The 19,564-nt window shown below is 31.8% G+C and overlaps 1 protein-coding gene across 1 annotated transcript; it reads left to right on the top strand.

Annotated features, from left to right (window-relative positions):
- Positions 1-16,839: 16,839 nt before the first annotated feature.
- LOC134711396 (doublesex- and mab-3-related transcription factor dmd-4-like) lies at positions 16,840-18,709 on the top strand. Its single transcript, XM_063571963.1, has 2 exons — positions 16,840-17,242; positions 17,850-18,709. Exons 1-2 carry the CDS (start codon positions 16,891-16,893, stop codon positions 18,590-18,592), a joined length of 1,095 nt encoding a protein of 364 aa, XP_063428033.1. The 5' UTR covers positions 16,840-16,890; the 3' UTR covers positions 18,593-18,709.
- The last annotated feature ends 855 nt before the right edge of the window (positions 18,710-19,564 follow it).

The following is a 19,564-nucleotide window of genomic DNA, read 5'->3' as shown; positions in this document are numbered from 1 at the left end:
AAAGACAAACAGAAAAAAGAAAGAGAAAAAACACTTAGTGGATTCCGTTTATCACTGCATGTTTTCACTGCCTGAGTGATAACTCACATTTATATATTCAAATGAAATCGAAACAAATGATACTTTATAGAAACTAATCTCTCTCCTTAATACCTTTATCTCAGTTATAATTGGCGTTGATAGACAACATCATTTTTTCACCATTTCAATTATTAACTTCCCATTCTTGAGTTGTAAAATGCCATCTGCAATAGCCTATATCTCAGTAGGAAAACGATATATAATTATGCTCATTCTGACAATTTCGTAAAACAGTTGATTTATATACTCCAGTAGCTGGGTAATGAGGAAGCAAGACTAAAATTATCTTACATACGTTCTTCGATAACCTAAAAACTAAAGGTTTACGCAACAGTGCCCCCACTTCTCAACTCAATTTTTCTAGTAAAAATTTCATTCTGCCGATGTCTACAGGTCTTCTCGGGACATTCTAACATTATTACCGGTTTTATCATGTTCTTGGATTGACTTCTACTGCTGAATCATGAAACGGGTGATGCATGCAGTCGATTGACCCATTGTTATTACAAAAAAAATAATTTTCAGTAAAAAGAGTTATTTAAGATTATCTTATTTTGGTGAGTTTGTAAAAATTCTTGATAAAGTGAGTTTCTTCCTGAATAATATATGTTCATTGTCGGAAAATATAGAATGTAAATGCACAAGCTTTAGAAACAGGAAGAAAAGCGGGGCTGGATGATTTTTTCTCCTATTTAGCAGGGAATGCAAATAAATTTATAGTATACATGCATTGTTTTTATCCTGCAATTTACAACCGGTATTTGCAGCTTCAGTTGCTTAAATCCAAATAGTTATCTCTGAATTTTCAAAGAAATCGATATAGTTTAGTGTTACGGCCAGAAATCGCCTTTAAATTGTAGCCAACAAAAGACACAAATCAATAGTAAAATTTAACAATATTTAATATACAAAAGTTTACAAAAGGTATTACACAAATATTACTGTTAACTTAACTGTCAAAATATGAGTCCAATCTGTTATCTTTATCTGTATCCAGAAATCTTTCGGAATCCAATTTGAATATTACGTTCACTACTAATGTCACAATCCAGTATGATGTTGTTTGTAGAATAAAAGTATCAATCCAAATGCTGTGAATACTAATGTCTATCAAAGTCTATGTCCAAGTTTATTTATGAGAGTTTAACTTTAGTGTCTGTATATATATAGTTGTGACGGATTATTCTAGAACACGCTAGAACGGAACATTGTGGAAAATCCTGGAAAGTTACAACGGAAGTTTCTGGAATAACGTAGAAGTTTAAATTACGCATCTTTTATAAGGATCATTCTAGAAAGTTCTAATCATTCTGTGATTGTTCCAGTGATTCCTAAACTGCACAGTTATAAGATTATTTGGTAAACAACTATCAGGCCATACAACACAAATTAGGCCAACATAAATAAACATAATAATTACAATATCATAACACCTCCCCCCTTAAAAGAAGTTTTAGTGTAACAAAAACTTATCATGAATAATATGAACAAAAATACATAATATATACAAAGTGATTTAATAAGCTCTAGATAAAGCATCAGCTATTACATTATCTTTACCCTTAATATGTTTTACAATTACATCATATTCCTGTAACAATAAACTCCACCTAGTCAACCTCTGATTCTTGTTTCTCATTTTATGCATGAAGGTGAGAGGATTATGATCAGTATAAACAAGAATAGGATATACAGTGGGATTCAAATATACATCAAAATGTTGAAGTGCTGACAACATTGCAAAACACTCTTTTTCAATAGTTGAATAATTTTTCTGATGTTTATCTAATTTCTTAGAAAAATATGATATAGGTTTTTCAACATTATCATCTGTCTCTTGATATAAAACAGCTCCTATTCCTACATCGCTTGCATCAACGGCAAGTTTAAATTGTTTTTCAAAGTCTGGAGTAATCAGAACTGGACTATTAATTAAAAGTGATTTGCTATTTTCAAAAGCGTTTTGACAAGTTTCACTCCAGATAAATTTAGAGTCTTTTCGTAAAAGATGAGTCAATGGTTGAACAACAGTAGCAAAATTTGAACAAAATTTCCTGTAAAATCCAATCATGCCTAAATATCTCATAAGTTGTTTTCTATTTGTAGGAGGAGGAAATTTGGAAATAGCTTCCACTTTAGCCATTATAGGTTTTACTTGACCTTGGCCAACTGTATGCCCTAAATAATCAACAGTGGCCTGACAAAATTCACTTTTACCAAGATTAACAGTCAAATTTGATTTTGACAATCTATCAAAAGTATCATACAAATGTGTTAAATGCTGTTCCCAGCTATCACTACATACAATTAGATCATCAATATAAGCATAACAACAGTCTAAATCTTTTATAACATTATTGATCATTCTTTGAAATGTAGCTGGAGCACTTTTCATGCCAAACGGCATTACAGTATATTGAAATAAGCCATCTGGTGTAACAAAAGCTGATATTTCACGAGCTCTCTGTGTCAATGGAACTTGCCAATAACCTTTCAATAAATCAAATTTGCTCACAAATTTTGCTTGACCAATATTGTCAATACAATCGTCTATCCTTGGAATCGGATAGGAATCAGATTTTGAGACTGAATTTACTTTTCTGAAATCAGTCACGAAACGAAAGGTTTGATCTGGTTTTGGCACAAGGAGACAAGGAGAGCTCCATTCACTGTTACTCGGCTCAATAATATTATTGTCAAGCATATATTTAATTTCTTTTCTCATAACTTCAAGTTTGAGTGGATTGAGCCTGTAAGGATGTTGCTTAATTGGAGAAGCATCTCCGACATCAACATCATGACAAACAGCAGTGGTTTTGTTTGGCACATCTGGAAAAAGATTTTTAAAAGAAAATACCAAAGTTTTTATTTCTTCTCTACGATCAAAAGACAGATGTGCAAGTTTTGAATCTAAATTTGACAAAATTTCTGAATTTTTCAATCTAACTGTCTCTTCCATAGATTTACAACTAAAAGTTGGTTCAATAATATCTGGTTTGTCATGATTGTTCTCAAATTTAACCATGCCTAAAGTGGCAACTGGTTTACTATCACATAGTACATTAGTACGCTCAAAATATGGTTTTAACATATTAATATGACACACTCTATTTTGTTTGCGCCGACCTGGAGTTTTTACAATATAATTCAAATCATTAATTTTACTCTCTATTGTATAAGGACCACAATATTTAGCCTGTAAAGGATGTCCAGGGACTGGCAAAAATACAAGTACCTTATCACCAGGCTCAAAAACTCTGTCCCTGGCATCTTTATCATACCATATTTTCATCTTGTTCTGTACATTTTTTAAGTTTTTCTGAGCAATTTGACAAGCAGTAAACAATTTTTCTTTAAATCTAGATACATAGTCTAAAAGATTCAAGTCAGTATGTTCAGTAAGCCACTTTTCCTTAATCAATTTTAACGGTCCCCTTACAGTATGACCAAATACCAACTCAAAGGGACTAAATCCAAGGGATTCTTGAACAGCCTCTCGGACCGCAAAAAGTAGAAAGTGAACTCCATCATCCCAGTCTCTGTCAAATTGAAGACAAAAAGTTCTAATCATGTTCTTCAATGTTTGATGAAAACGTTCTAAGGCACCTTGAGATTCTGGATGATAAGCACTTGATCTGTACTGAGCAATCCCTAACTGGTACACGACTTGCTGAAATAAACCTGACATGAAATTTGATCCCTGGTCGGACTGTATAGACTTAGGAAGTCCTACTAATGTGAAAAATTTGATCAAAGCTTTGACGATAGTCGGTGTCTTGATATTTCTGAGCGGAATAGCTTCAGGAAAGCGAGTAGATGTACACATGATTGTCAATAAATATGCATTTCCAGTCTTGGTCTTTGGTAAAGGTCCAACGCAGTCAATTAGAACTCTGCTGAAAGGTTCGTCAAAGGCTGGAATAGGCAGAAGTGGTGCTGGTGGTATTTTCTGGTTAGGTTTACCAACAACCTGGCATATATGGCATGATTTGCAGTATTCTGCAACATCGTTTCTAAGTCTGGGCCAGTAAAAATGTTGCAATATTTTTAGGCAAGTCTTCCTTATACCTAAGTGTCCAGCCAAGGGGGTGTCATGGGCAAGACCAATAATTTCTTGCCTATAAACTTTAGGCACCACCACTTGGTACACAACTCTCCATTCCTCCTCTGGGGTAGCATCAGGAGGCCTCCACTTTCTCATTAAAATGCCGTCCTGATGGTAATAGCATTCGGCCACTTTGTCTGCTTCCTCCTGTGGTTGAGCTCTCTGGCTGAGCTGAAGAACCTCAGGGTCTTTATGTTGTTCTTCAGATAAATTTTCTCGGTCTAATGAATGGCTGTTAACGTCTGGCCATGGCATAATAACATTCTTGTTAACACTAGGTGGTTTTGTAAGGGCCTTTTCTGAGCTACCAGGACCTTCAATGTCAGCTATAAAAGTGTCAGAAAGGTCCATGTAATCAAATTTGTCTTCTTGCAAATTCTCATTTTGTTGTTTTCTAGCCATCGCCCTAGTAACAACACAAGCTGGATACAATTCAGCATCATCTTCAGGTGATTTAACATCCACCACCGGTTCACTGGTAACAATTGGTTCAGCAACCACTTTGTTCCTAGCTAGATCATTTCCTAGCAATAATGTAACACCCTCAACAGGGAGATTAGGACGAACACCTACAACAACTGGTCCAGTTATCAAATCTGACTTCAGATAAATACGATGAAGAGGAACATCTATACAACCTAACTCTACACCTTGTAACAAAACGGAGGCACCAACAGAAGTCTTCTCGGACAAAGGCAACACACCTTCTAAAAATAAAGACTGAGAAGCTCCAGTGTCCCGTAAAATTTTAATAGGCTGAAGAGTGGTATCATCAACAATAGAAACAAACCCATCAGACATAAAGGGTTTATATTCCTCCATGTAATCACAAAAACTGGACTTAAAAGCCTGACTCGCAGGACATTCCAACGCACTGGAAATGTAAGGTGTCGTACACGCACTGGTCTTCGGCTTATTATCTCGTTCATTCTTCTTTTGGAGTCTAAAACAATCAGCCATCAGGTGACCATTCTTCTTACAATAAGCACAAATCAGTGACTTCTTCTCAAAAGTATCAAATTTTGGACTAGACATATTATAACTGGACTGACTCTTATTCTGTGCAACAGGCTTACTATCAGTATGCTCAGTGCTTTGATTTTTGTAATTTCCACTGGAAGTATTATAATTTTGACCCTTGAAACTTCTTTTGTGTGAAAGAGTATAATTATCTGATATAACAGCTGCATCATGTATTGACTCAACAGTTTTGTCGTCTAAATGTGTTTTTAAGTCTAAATGAACACATTGTTTGAACTCTTCTAATAACATCAATTGTCTTAGGTTATCAAAATTGTTATCTGTTTTCTTTGAAGTAAGCCATTTATCAAATAGATCTTCTTTTTCCCGAGCAAATTCCACATAGGTTAGCGAATCAAACTTTTTATAAGATCTAAATTTCTGTCTATATGCTTCTGGTACTAGCTCATAGGCTTTCAAAACTTCCTGTTTCACCGTGTCATAATCAGAACTTTTTTCTGATGGAAGTGCAGAGTATATTTCAGCGGCCTTACCCTCAAAAACACTTTGCAGCATGGTAGTCCAATACGGCATTGGCCATTTCAAATTATTAGCAATTTTCTCAAACTGTGGAAAATATTTGTCGACTGTTTTTTCACAAAATTTTGGTACCAAACGTATATTTTTTGCTGCATCAAAATAATCTGATTTTGGCTGGACCTTAGTGTTGCTTTCTTCTTTGACCATTTCAATTTTCAGTTTTTCCATCTCTAGCCTTTCCCTCATTTCAAGTTCTGCCTGTTTTAATTTAAGTTCATCTTGTTTTAATTTGAATTCATCTTCTTTTTCTTTTTCTTGTTTATCCATTTCCAATCTTTCCTTCATTTCCAGTTCTTTTAATCTAAGTTCATGTTCTAATTCAAGCTGTTTTAATTTAAAGGCGTCAACATTTTCGACCTTAAGTTCAAGAGCCTCTTCACCTAAAATTTCTGCGTCAACTAGTTTGTCTATAACCAAATTTTTTATAATTTGTTTTCTCATAGATACTTTAAAAGCTAATTTCAGTTGTTTAGCAAGCAACACTAATTCCTCTTTCTTTAAATTATCAAAACTCTCCAGGTCTGGCGTTTTCAAAAATTTACCAGCATCAAATGCCATTTTGTAGAATTTTGTTGGCTAGTTATAATAAAAATATTAAACAAATTTTGAATAAAATATGTTCAGTATCCCGGACGAGCCCCCAATTTCTGTTACGGCCAGAAATCGCCTTTAAATTGTAGCCAACAAAAGACACAAATCAATAGTAAAATTTAACAATATTTAATATACAAAAGTTTACAAAAGGTATTACACAAATATTACTGTTAACTTAACTGTCAAAATATGAGTCCAATCTGTTATCTTTATCTGTATCCAGAAATCTTTCGGAATCCAATTTGAATATTACGTTCACTACTAATGTCACAATCCAGTATGATGTTGTTTGTAGAATAAAAGTGTCAATCCAAATGCTGTGAATACTAATGTCTATCAAAGTCTATGTCCAAGTTTATTTATGAGAGTTTAACTTTAGTGTCTGTATATATATAGTTGTGACGGATTATTCTAGAACACGCTAGAACGGAACATTGTGGAAAATCCTGGAAAGTTACAACGGAAGTTTCTGGAATAACGTAGAAGTTTAAATTACGCATCTTTTATAAGGATCATTCTAGAAAGTTCTAATCATTCTGTGATTGTTCCAGTGATTCCTAAACTGCACAGTTATAAGATTATTTGGTAAACAACTATCAGGCCATACAACACAAATTAGGCCAACATAAATAAACATAATAATTACAATATCATAACATTAGACCATAGATGCAACACATAATACATCCATGTTTAAACGAAGACCACAAAGAGGACCCCAAAAAGAAACGTTACACAAAAAGAAATATTTGTATTACTGGTTATTCAACATAGAAGGTACATATAAACTGTATAACTCTATCAAAAGCATTTATCAGAATTCCGAATCCTGCGTCCGATTAAATGGCAAGCTTACAAGTTGGTTTGACTGTAAATCCGGTGTAAAACAAGGGGACAATTTATCACCAACACTTTTCTCTATATTTATTAATGATTTGGTTAATGAACTGAACGATCTAGGTGTAGGAATCGATTTAGCTGATAAGAACTTGTCAGTTTTATTGTACGCTGATGATATTGCACTGATAGCTAAATCAGAATTGGACCTGCAGTGTATGTTAGATAAACTTCATCGGTGGTGTAAACAATGGCGAGTCTTGATTAATACTGACAACTCGAAATGTATCCACTTTCGAAATGGGAAATCCAAACAAACAGAATATAATTTAAGTGTTGGTAGAAATTCTTTAGAAATAGTGAATCGGTATAAGTACTTAGGTGTAACATTTAGCTATAATGGCAGTTTTTTTATTAAATGCGGAAATACTTGCTAAAAGTGCTGGCCGAGGACTTGGACACATAATTGGTAAAATACACGGATTCAAAGACTTTGGATATAAATCGTATGAGAAATTGTTTAATTCTTGCATTGTTCCTATACTTGATTACTCGTCTGGTGTATGGGGGTATCGGAAATATCAATCAATAGACAACATTCAGAATCGAGCTATTCGGTACTATTTGGGAGTTCATAGGTACGCACCAAATCTTGCTATACACGGAGATATTGGTTGGATCCCGAGTCAATATAGACACTGGAAAAATATGGTTAGATATTGGAATAGACTAATTCGATTTGACAGAAACCGCATTACAAGAATAGCATTCGACTTTGATTATGAACGATGTGAAAATAATTGGTGTAGCGATTTAAAGGATATTTTCTACAAGCTTGAATTAGGACATTATTACGAACTGAAATTACAGGTTGATATGTCATTGGTGGAACTTAACATTTCTCGTTTTTATTCAGACATTTGGAGTAATTCTATCGAAAGCGTCTCAAAATTACGTACCTATAAGACATTCAAAACTATTTTCGAAACTGAACACTATATTGAATTAAATTTAAGTAAAATTGAACGGTCGTACTTGGCACAGTTAAGATGTGGAATTTTACCATTAAGAGTTGAAACAGGCAGATATTCAAGTGAAAAACCTGAAGAAAGACTTTGTATTTTTTGTAATCTTCAAGAAGCCGAAACTGAACTACACTTTATCTTTAATTGTCCGCTTTATTTGAATTGTCGAAATAACATTTTTGGTGAACTTTTAACTACAGAACTCTTCTTAGATCTGAATCATGAACAAAAACTGAACATTTTAATGTCTCTTCACACAAGAAAATTAGCAAAATATATCGTTCGTGCATTTCATATCCGACGTCAGGTGCTATATAATCTATGAACATTAAATTTTTGTGTATATTTATTCTAACTTTTTGAACTTTAATTTCAAATGATTTGAGAAATTGTGTATATATACATGTATAACGTGATTATGTTTAACCTTACTGATATTTTAAAAAGGTGACTTATAGGTCCAATGGGCCGGGTGTAACTTTGACTATAAACTTTGTAATTGTATTATATTTATGTTCACAAGTCACTATAATAAACAAATTACTTACTTACTTACTTACTTATAAAGCAAAAATTTATATAAAAGTTGGCATTTTCTTTATCTTAAAACAAAACCCGAGACTACTCAATGGCTTACAAGAATCCGACTCGATTTGTCGAGCAGCTGTAAAGATTAAGGAAGCTATATTATCAATAGCACCATTCCGCTGATCAATTAACGATTTCCTTGCTGCTCCGTTTTGTTTACATATGACTAAGTTCGACAATTTTGTAAGTCGGTTTGAACAATATCGTTTTATCTATTAACAAATCCATTTGCAGATTTAACATATTCAAGAAAAATGCACTATCTACACAAGCTGAAACAAATAAATAACTGAACGACAATATCTGAGACAAAGTAAAGTTTTTAGGGTTTCGAGAAAACATTAAGCTTTCATTTCTGATTGTGACAATGAAAAACATTTTTCATCATGTTTCCAGTAAAAAGTTGAAAACAGTTTAATTTAACTTAAGATTCACACCAATTGTGCCGCTTAAAATCAAAATATAAGTTGCATGAAAAATATCATAGTTTGCTTTGATATAGTGAATCCACCTGTGTAAGTTTCCTATTCATATATATTCCAACTAGCAACGAACAACAATGTATCATTCGATACGAAATTTCTCGAACCAAAGACTAACAAGATGAATTCATAAAATGGATAGAGTCGAAGAAAGTGAGCAGAACGTGAAATAGAAAGGAATATTCTCTTTCCGATTTGGTTAAGCCTATAAGGTGGTGAATACATAATTAAGAATTTAATGCTTAATATTTCTTTATCACTCATGCTAAATCTATATCCAAATAGTGCTACACATCTGTATTATAAAAAAGAAGATGTGGTATGATTGCCAATGAGACAACTATCCACAAAAGACCAAAATGACACAAACATTAACAACTATAGGTCACCGTACGGCCTTCAACAATGAGCAAAGCCCATACCGCACAGTCAGCTATAAAAGGCCCTGATTTCAAAAATGGTGATGTCCCTGCAGACAAAGCTCTAAGCAATATAAGCAATCAAGTTGAGCTTCAAAGTCACCTTAGTTGATAATCTATTCAGAATAATTAGCCCAATAAAATCTTGAAGAAAAAGTGGTGCAAAGCTTTTTTTCTACTGTAAAAAGTAATTAATTAAAGGTAACTACATTTGTATAATCACCTTACTATTTCAATTAAAAAAATTGAAAAATATCACTTCATGTCAGAATCAAACTATTAAAAAATTACATCTTAAATAAAACGGTTTCACTTTTAAAAGTTGAATCTCTCAATAACCAAAACTGTCATAGTAATATGATATGCACAAGTGTGTTTAATAATCTAGTTTGATCTATATTACCATCTTTCCCTTTTATTTGTCAAAATTAAATGTTGAAAAGGTGTAAGAATATGAAAATAAAGACGGTTTATAAGATGTTATCAGATGAAATGTCAGTTTTCATATGTGTTTAATCCAACTCTTGTATCTGTATATATCAATATACTTATACATGGACATGTGGCTCAAATCAATCTCACCTATAGGTCTTCAAGAATTGAAACATGTCAGCAATCTATAAATATTGACTTCAATTAGTACCAAACAAGTTTCCATAAAATGGCCACACATATTGCACATATGATTCTCACGAAATTTGTTGTTTTTGTTTCTGTATTACCGGCAGGGAACACATAGGAAGCTTACAATATCTTTTTCTTCTAATTTCATTTGTTTTCTTTAATTTTCCGCGCAGTTTTTGACCATGTTTTCACAGATTACAGTTGTAAAAGTTTGCTATTCACACTTATACAAACAATTAAAAAAAAAATACAAAAAGAATGTTATGGAAAAACTAATATCAAAACACATTTTAAACTTTTATTTTTAATAATGTCATTGTTTGATAATATAGGTTTTATAACATCTACCATATGATAGAATATACATGTCCTCCAAATAATTTCAATTTCATACAAATCCCTGTTGTCTTGGTCCTATAGTTATCAGCAGTTTTGCCACTATATACTTTTCAAATTGTGATCTGACATCATTCTGTCTGGTTCTTATGTATGTTGCCACTTTTAGGTATTTTCTTAACAACATGAAATTATATCTCAAAACAAAAGACTCTTTCATTAAAAATAATAATAACGATAAAAGCAGTTATCTTTTTTTTTTATAACAATATCTACGTGGTCATTAAAATCACAAGTTTTTAGTAAAAAAAATCAGCAGAGAAATTGAGTATGCCACCAACATACTAAATGTTTAATTTTTGTATCAATTTATAGATCTCGACAACGGAACCAATAATTAAGTAGGATACAAGTTTTTTAATTAGCTGTGCAACCATTATATTATAACTGGTCTATATTGTGTTCAAGATGAGCAAATATTTGCCGATTCTGTTTAAAATGGCGTTTCGAATGTTTGACAACTCTCTGGCGCCAAAACTGCTCATTTATTTATCAAATCACCAATATTTAACAAAAGATACCTAGATTATATACATAGAAAATTAGCACTAAATCAATTAAATTGATCTGAAAGTAAACTGAAGAAATGAACATTCTGCATACAGTATACTGATACTATTAGTTTATTCACATAAGATATAATAAAAGTAAATAGTAAGGTGTATTATTTCATTATGTTGTATCAGATTAAATATCAACGGAAAGGATAAAATCTAATACTTCCAGGTTATTTTTTTAAAAGAGACATTTTGATCAAATGTATATCATATGCGATTTTGTAAAATTAAGTTAAATAAATAAATTAATATTAAAGATTTTATAAACCTTGTATATTCATGTCCGTGTATAAAATATGTAGGTTTGTTTTCTTTCAGAGAAAATTGACATCCCCGTCCCGATGTATTACTTTAACCTTAGAGAATTTAACTCACAGTTTTGCTATTGAAGAAATGGTGAAATAAAAGTTTTCAACAAGTATCATATGTTATGTTTAAGATTGATTGATTATTGGCTGCTTAACGTCCAGTGGCAAACATTCCATGCATATTCAGGACATCTTTGTATAAAACATTTAACGCAATCTCAACAATTATATACATATATCCATGAAATAAAAAATGTTATTCAACACAGCACAGCAACGTGAATACTATCTTCCAAAATTTAGAGGGCTTACCGTCCTTTTCTTAAATTTGCAACGAAGTACATCCATGATCAAAATGAATTATTTTTATCTGAAAGATGATAATTGTTAAACATACGGTTTGTTAAAAACTTCTTTGTTTCTTTCTTCTCGTCTTATACTTTATTATATTATTGTGGATCGATAGACCATTCTTATTTTAAAAAAAATATATAAATTAGTATACTTCAAACAGTTATATACTATTGATGAAATTGAGAATAGAAGTGAGGAATTTGTCAAAGTGACAATAAACCGACTAAAGAGCAGAAAACAGCCGAAGTCCATCAATTGGTCTTCAACACAGCTAGAAAATCCAAGACATGAAGGCAGGCTTCGGCTGGGCCCTTTACGAAAATGTGTACTATTTCAGTGAAAATGGACGTCATACTAAACTCCGAAATAAATAAATGAACTAAAATCAAAAATCATACAAGACTAACAAAGGCCAGAGGCCACTGACTTGGTACGACACAAAAAATGCGGCGGGTTAAACTTTTTTCTTTTAAATCTCAACCCTCCCCCTATATCTCTAGCCAATGTAGAAAAAACAAGAATCTACAAACTGTTTTTATAAAGCCTAATAATAAGGAATACTTCACAATGTTGATAAAATCCCAGAGTATACTGTATTGGGAATTTAAGTTAAGATTGAAAGGCATTTTTGTAATACCCGAAACCATTTTTTAGCTGTCAATAAACATGTATAACTATATTCAGGATCGTATCAGAAAATCAGTTTTAAAATGAAACTTTAACAGTGCTAATGTCAGTAAAATAAAAAAGCTTTTTTGAAAAATGATCCTTAATATGGAAATTGGTTGTTCATTTTTTTTTTTGTGGTTTTTTCCTTGGTGTTGTTATAAAAAATTGAAATATGCACTCATATTACAACCTATCGTACACAATTTATACAAATTGATTATGATACAAGGTGTAAAAGTTTTAGTGTAATGATATCAAGATGAATCAAGAGAAGACTCGAAAGAACCTTTGATGAATTATGTGGACTTACGTAAAAGGTGGATCCTACCTTTATCCCCACTGATTGGTTATGGCGTATTACATGCAGACAGGTTATAATATAAAAGCAAAGGAATGCCTTTAATAATTCATAATTAAATTGAACAATGTCAAATGTACTATTTTAATCAAATTAACGACTTATTTGATAATATATATTCTGAATAATTATAATTCAATTCACCTTTATTTAATTCAATTTATCAAATGTATAATTTTGACTAATGTTACACCCGGCGACCGTTCCATTAGTCTGTAATTTGATAAAATTAATTAGATTTAACAAATCAAATATGAAATTTTACATAAAATATGATATTCAAAATTACACAAAATGACATCTCAATTTAAGAAAAACTCCGCCTTCTATAAGTTCAGCATTTTGTTCTTTTTCACTTTTTGTGTCTTTGTCGTTTATCTTGCATTCGAATTAAAACCCTGCTCAGGTGTTTAAATTAAAATAAAATTATATTTTTGACATAAAATGACACAATGCTAAAAACTATAATCATCCTCATTTGATATCACAGAATCTAATTAAGCTTCCCTTTATTAAGAAAACGTGTAAGAAAAGATTTAATTTTACTCTTAAAAACTCCATTGAGAATTTGTTAACCGTTTTAGAAATTTATTGATACACGGCAAACTGCACATTGAAACCTGTTGTAAGTCTGCCCTGTCTTATTGGAATACTGATTGTACGGTATTGAATCGCCATTCTAACAGGTTATTGTACTCGATCCGCCCAACCAAACCCAGTGTATTTAGGATGTGTGAAACATGAATAACTTAATAAAAAGTATCCTGTCGCAAAGTATTACTTATTTAAATACTCAATTGACACTCTATAATTTGCTTAACTTTTTTTGGTGTCAGATGTATTGCACTTTCTATATGAAAAAACGTGAAAAATTTACTGAATTTTCAATCTACACGGTTACCCATTCCGTAAACACTAACCAAATCAACTCTTGTTTTAAACGCTCCCAAATGACTATCAGCAATTACTGAAAACACACATGCTTACCTTTTAAGCACTTTACATTAAACAGTGCATGAAACAAAATGCTCTTAACTATAGAATGCAATATCAAAATGGATATGTATAATGGGTCAATTCCAATGCGTGTATCTTATATATGAAAAAAATTGGTTATGATTGTAGTAGTTAGTGATTTTCTCGCTAGGTTGAAGCCCCATTGTCCCGTTGACACTTACCCCATTTCCATTCTCAATTCATTTTTTTGCGAAAATACTTGACAATACTGGAAGTTCAACTAGATTTCTGTTTTTGAATATTTTCATTGACCTTCAATGGAGTAAAAATATGGTTACGATTATCTGATCAATTTCATATCCTACAAAACACAACGAAATTTTAAGATGAAGGAGGTATTTCTAGAAGAAATTTTAAGTCGTGTTGATTTTATGGCATAGAAGTTATCAATGGTTTAACAGAAAAAAAGTAAAATCACAAAAATACTGAACTACGAGGAAAATACAAAAAGGAAAGTCCCTGATCAAATGACAAAATCAAAAGCGCAAACACATCAAACCAATGGATAACAACTGTCATATTCCTGACTTAGTACAGGTATTTTCTTATGTAGAAAATGGTGGATTGAACATGGCTTTAAGAGTTTAAATATAAAAAAGAAGATGTGGTATGATTGCCAATGAGACAATTATCCACAAAAGACCAAAATGACACAAACATTAACAATTATAGGTCACCGTAGGTCACCGTACGGCCTTCAACAATGAGCAAAGCTATAAAAGGCCCCGATAAGACAATGTAAAACAATTCAAACGAGAAAACTAACGGCCTTATTTATGTAAAACAATGAACGAAAAAACAAATATGTAACACATAAACAAACGACAACCACTCAATTACAGGCTCCTGAAGTTGACATTGAGTCGATCATCTCGTTGGTCTCGCGTGTTTCTATCCCGGTCAGATTAATACCTTGAACATTGTTATTTGCTGCTTCTTCCTCGCACAAGCGCCAAATAGTAGTAAAAGTAAATACTGTTCGGCTGGGAATCGACATGATATATTCGGGAAGGGAGGCATGTCTTCCTGCATAGGAACTGTTACATTGTGAACTAGCATGATACATATATATATGACTTACAAATGTCTAATACAAAGCAGGTTTAATAATTATATCTCTGACATTTTCTTGCTCTGAAAGGTATTTTATATTTGCCACTGGACTTTCTATAAATTTAGCAAGAATGAGCATCTGAAGATTGTTCTTATAAATTAATCATTATTTTTTCGTTTTGTACCAATATAATCTTTTGCCGTTAGAGGATTTTTTTTTTTTTTTTTTTTTTTTTTTTTATTGCGCCTTACTTGATTATAAACATGTAACGACAACTATTACATAATAATTCAGAAAGCCTTCGATCCGGATGGTGCGATAGCATCGTTAGAGGCTAGAAGATTTATAACATTTGAAACCCGTTATAGTTTGATTGCTGCATGAATTTTTTTCTCAAAAACCTTCTAGTTGTGTTTCCATAAGACAAACAGCCGGCTAGAGGCAATATATTTAGTGGTCAATTGACATATTATGTCGCCTTAGAATGAAAATAGCAAATTGGTTAAATCTTATATTAGTAGGTATTATGATTGTAAGATCCTTATGTTGGTTGGCATGCATGGCGGCAATACTACAATATAGGTTCCGACGAATCTGAACGAATCTAGATATAATTGGTGTAAATAAAAATCTCGCATGTCATTTATCTTATTCCTAGGACCATAGGATAACATTAAATTCTGTATTTTAGTAGTACTATCAGAGTTTATAGACTGCTTATCCAAAACTTTGAAATAAGCAATTTTCGCACATTCGATATATGCAACTTCGAGACTTTTATCAGCTGTATATGATAGCTTATTTAATGCTTGTGATAACTAAAACCTAATAGTTTTTTAAGGTTTCAAATTGATTTAAGCCATTTGAACAAGAGACTAATGAGAAGACCCAAAGAATAAATTCCCTTCTAATTTGGAAAAAATAAATTCAGTATACATTACGGATGTTCCGGGCTACATCTGTTTCTACTTTCCGTAATACTAAGAAAAAAATTCAAAGAAAAGCTTATTTGTTAAATTCTAAGTAAAGCAATATATTTTACGTCAACGAGAAAAAAATTCGGAAGCTTATAATATAAGACGTAATAAAAAGGTCTGTTAATTCAAATCGACACAAAACGGTAAAATAAGTTGGAATGCCTTCTCAATATTTGTATATTTATAACACCATAATGGCATCTAATCTTACTTGCAATCATGAGATCATTGAAATGAGGCGTTTTTCCTCTTCTTTTTCCAAATAGTTTTCTAGAAGAGAAAAATTAAGGGAACACGGTGAAATGGAAAAACTATTAAAAAAAATTACGAAGAAAAGAAGAGTAATATTTTGATTCATGAACAGCATTTTGATATTTGTTGTTAAACCTTTTCTTTTACTTTATATATTGTTATAGACAATTTATAACACTGGGTATGTCTATCGATACGTATTCTTTTGAGAAAATTAAGGTTTATTTACCTAATTAATATTTATTATGAATATCTTTATTCCTGGGTTTGATTAAAAGATTGGAGTTAATGCAAATTATGTGAAATAACGCAGTGTAATTCTGTCAAAGGAGAAGAAATGTAAACAAATGAAGTGTATGGAGGATAGAAATGATTACACTATTATGACAAGTGTGTTCAATATGCTTCTATAATTACTATCAGGGAGGTTCGGCAAAATATTCTAACCAATACCAAAACACTTCCAGTGAATCTCAAGTATTTACATTACAGCCCGTCTTAGTTCTAAAGTAAATATTTAACACAAATCTAATGATATAATTCTAACTTGGGCGGAGTTATACTTTTGGTTAAAACATCTCAGTGCTGAATGATCAAATTAAAAACGTGTGAAGCTGTTGATAGGAAACGATAATGAATCCGATAACAGCATTGTACCCTGTAACAGAAAAAGGGACGAGAAAGCCCAAGTGTGCCCGATGTAGGAATCATGGTATGGTATCATGGCTTAAAGGACACAAAAGACATTGTAAATACAAGGAATGTGCTTGTGCAAAATGTAATTTAATTGCCGAGCGACAGCGAGTCATGGCAGCCCAGGTAGCACTGAAGAGACAACAGGCCGCTGAGGATGCCATTGCCTTGGGTTTACGGGCATGTACAAGTGAACATGGTATACCAATAATGACACAAGGACCTTTATGGGGATCTTCAGCTATTACTCCTCCTGAGAAATCAAAAACAGACGAGGAAAAACAGGAAAAAGGTAAATTTTAATCAAACAGCTTTGTTTTATTCATGTTTGTTATTAAAATACGAGAACTTATAAAAAAGCAGAAACAGATCTATAATTATGAAAATAATTTGTTTAAAATGATACTGCAGTATTAAGTAACTATCGTGACTGTTTTTTAAAAGAATTTATTTTCGAAATTGTTCTTTTTCTAAGTTTTGTCTGCTAGTAACACATATTGAAATGAAAAAAAATATATACAACATTCAGTTTTTGAAGTTAATAAAAAGCATATAAAATATTCTCTTATATTTTATTTGAAAGTAATATAAATTCTATACTTAAAGAATAATGAGTATAAACAGATAGTACAGTAATTTTGCAATATCTTTCTATTAAAACAAATATTATAATAAACTTCTATATTGATTTTATATGGTGTTAAAACAATTAATAATATCATATAGATTGAAAACACTACACCTTTATAGTTTTACTTTATTTTCAAAAATGTATTTAAACATAAATTAACTCCATAAAAGTAATTTTATTTATTCTCATTCAACGAATTTTAAAACTGATTAAAGACTGGTATATTAAATATTTCAAGCAAATGACAGAAATATTCCTTTTAATTTAGGTTCAGAATCGGGTAATGAGCGTCGGATAGACTCATCAACCCCAGAGTCCGTAGACAGCGGCGACAAGTACCACCAAGAGGAGACTACTCAGTACGCACCAACTACATTTCTACCAGGGAGATTAAACAATCTAGAAATACTGGAGAGAGTATTTCCGTTTCAAAGGAAATCAGTTTTAGAACTTGTTTTACAGGGTTGCAACGGTGATCTTGTGAAAGCCATTGAACAATTTCTTTCGACGCAAGAAAACATTACAGCACAACAGACATGTTCTACAATTAAAAAAGACTTCAGGCATCATCCATATTTAGGATCTCATAATTTTCAGAATACATTGAGAAACTATGACATGAACAAACTATCGCCATTAGGATCGATGAGATCTGCATTTAGTCCGTTCTCTTCTCCTTCTGCTTTATCATTTAATGGACTACATTCGGCATTCAGTCAAAACATGTCGCCGTCAAATTCTTATGGAACGCCGTTTTATTCTCCACATTTGAGATCGATGGACTTATTTTCGTCACCTGCACAGTATCCGTATTCTCGTTATGCATCATTGAACTCGAGTCAGTTGCCTGGATTTTTTGCATCGCCATTTTGTGTCCAGCCATACGGCAAAACTGGGTATGGTGGAATTTCTTTAAATACAGAAAACCGTGATAAAAACAATAAATCGCCAACTTCAGAAACCGAAAATGGGTCCGATTCATGGGACGACCATGGAAAAGATAAGGACTGAGGAGAATTGTTTAAATTATATTGACACTTTTAACAATTGAAACAGTTTAAACACTGATTAGTAAATTATTGTAGGAAGTGGAGTTTATGCTCAACATCTTGATTTTTCAAATAGCGATGTGTGAAAGATGTGTTGTATTAAAATAACTATTTGTAGAAAAAACAAAATGTTGTGTTTAATAAGCCCTTTACAATCAACCGTGCTAAAGTCATGAACAGTCGTGAAAGAACACAGACCTGTAAATTTCTTATTATTTAATTGATAATTTATGTAATATTAAATCAATTGGACATAAATAAATCTATTCTCTTAATCTATTTGAATATGTCTACAAATTTCGTTATTTTCAATAATGATTCTTTTTAATTATATTTAAAAAAAAATCTTCTTTTATAAGGTATTCACCCCTTCGCTTGACTCTAGTCGAAATAAACTAAGTATACTTTATTGAAAAGAAAATGACCAAACTTATCTTGGACAATTTACTATGAGAACTTAATGAAACTAAATGATAAAATTGTGCATTTGGAGAAAACCGGAAAATTTTTGCTCTCTCAGAATTTCGTGCAAATATGTAATATTTTCATATTAATTAAGTACTTGCTTACACACTAACACCTTAAAACATCCTGTTATGTACCAATTGTTATCCAATACATAAAGATACTTGGTATTTTCTAAGAGGATAAATATTTGTTTATGAAGACGGGATTAAATTGTTCACAAACCATTCGGCGTTTACAATGTTGAAAATTGTATACAATGTATCTGTATAAGAAGTATAACAAACTAATTAATAACTTGTGACAGTTTAAAATACACACATAATGTTTACATCATTATAATATAATGCTGTAATTGGTTTACTCTTTCAAAATTAATTTATTTTCAGACTATGTATTGGTAGCAGAATTACCGTATAATATTACCATTTAACCAGTATTTCGTTCATTCGACTATTACACAAAATAA

This window comes from Mytilus trossulus, chromosome 1 (genome assembly GCF_036588685.1).
Source record: "Mytilus trossulus isolate FHL-02 chromosome 1, PNRI_Mtr1.1.1.hap1, whole genome shotgun sequence".
NCBI lineage: Eukaryota > Metazoa > Mollusca > Bivalvia > Mytilida > Mytilidae > Mytilus > Mytilus trossulus.
This window is presented reverse-complemented; position numbering and strand designations above follow the sequence as displayed.

Bases quoted from the DNA above. Each gene is read 5' to 3' on its own strand.
- LOC134711396 (XM_063571963.1), top strand. From the start codon at position 16,891: ATGAATCCGATAACAGCATTGTACCCTGTAACAGAAAAAGGGACGAGA. The intron at 17,243-17,849 runs GTAAATTTTAAT...CTTTTAATTTAG, and splicing joins CGAGGAAAAACAGGAAAAAG to GTTCAGAATCGGGTAATGAG.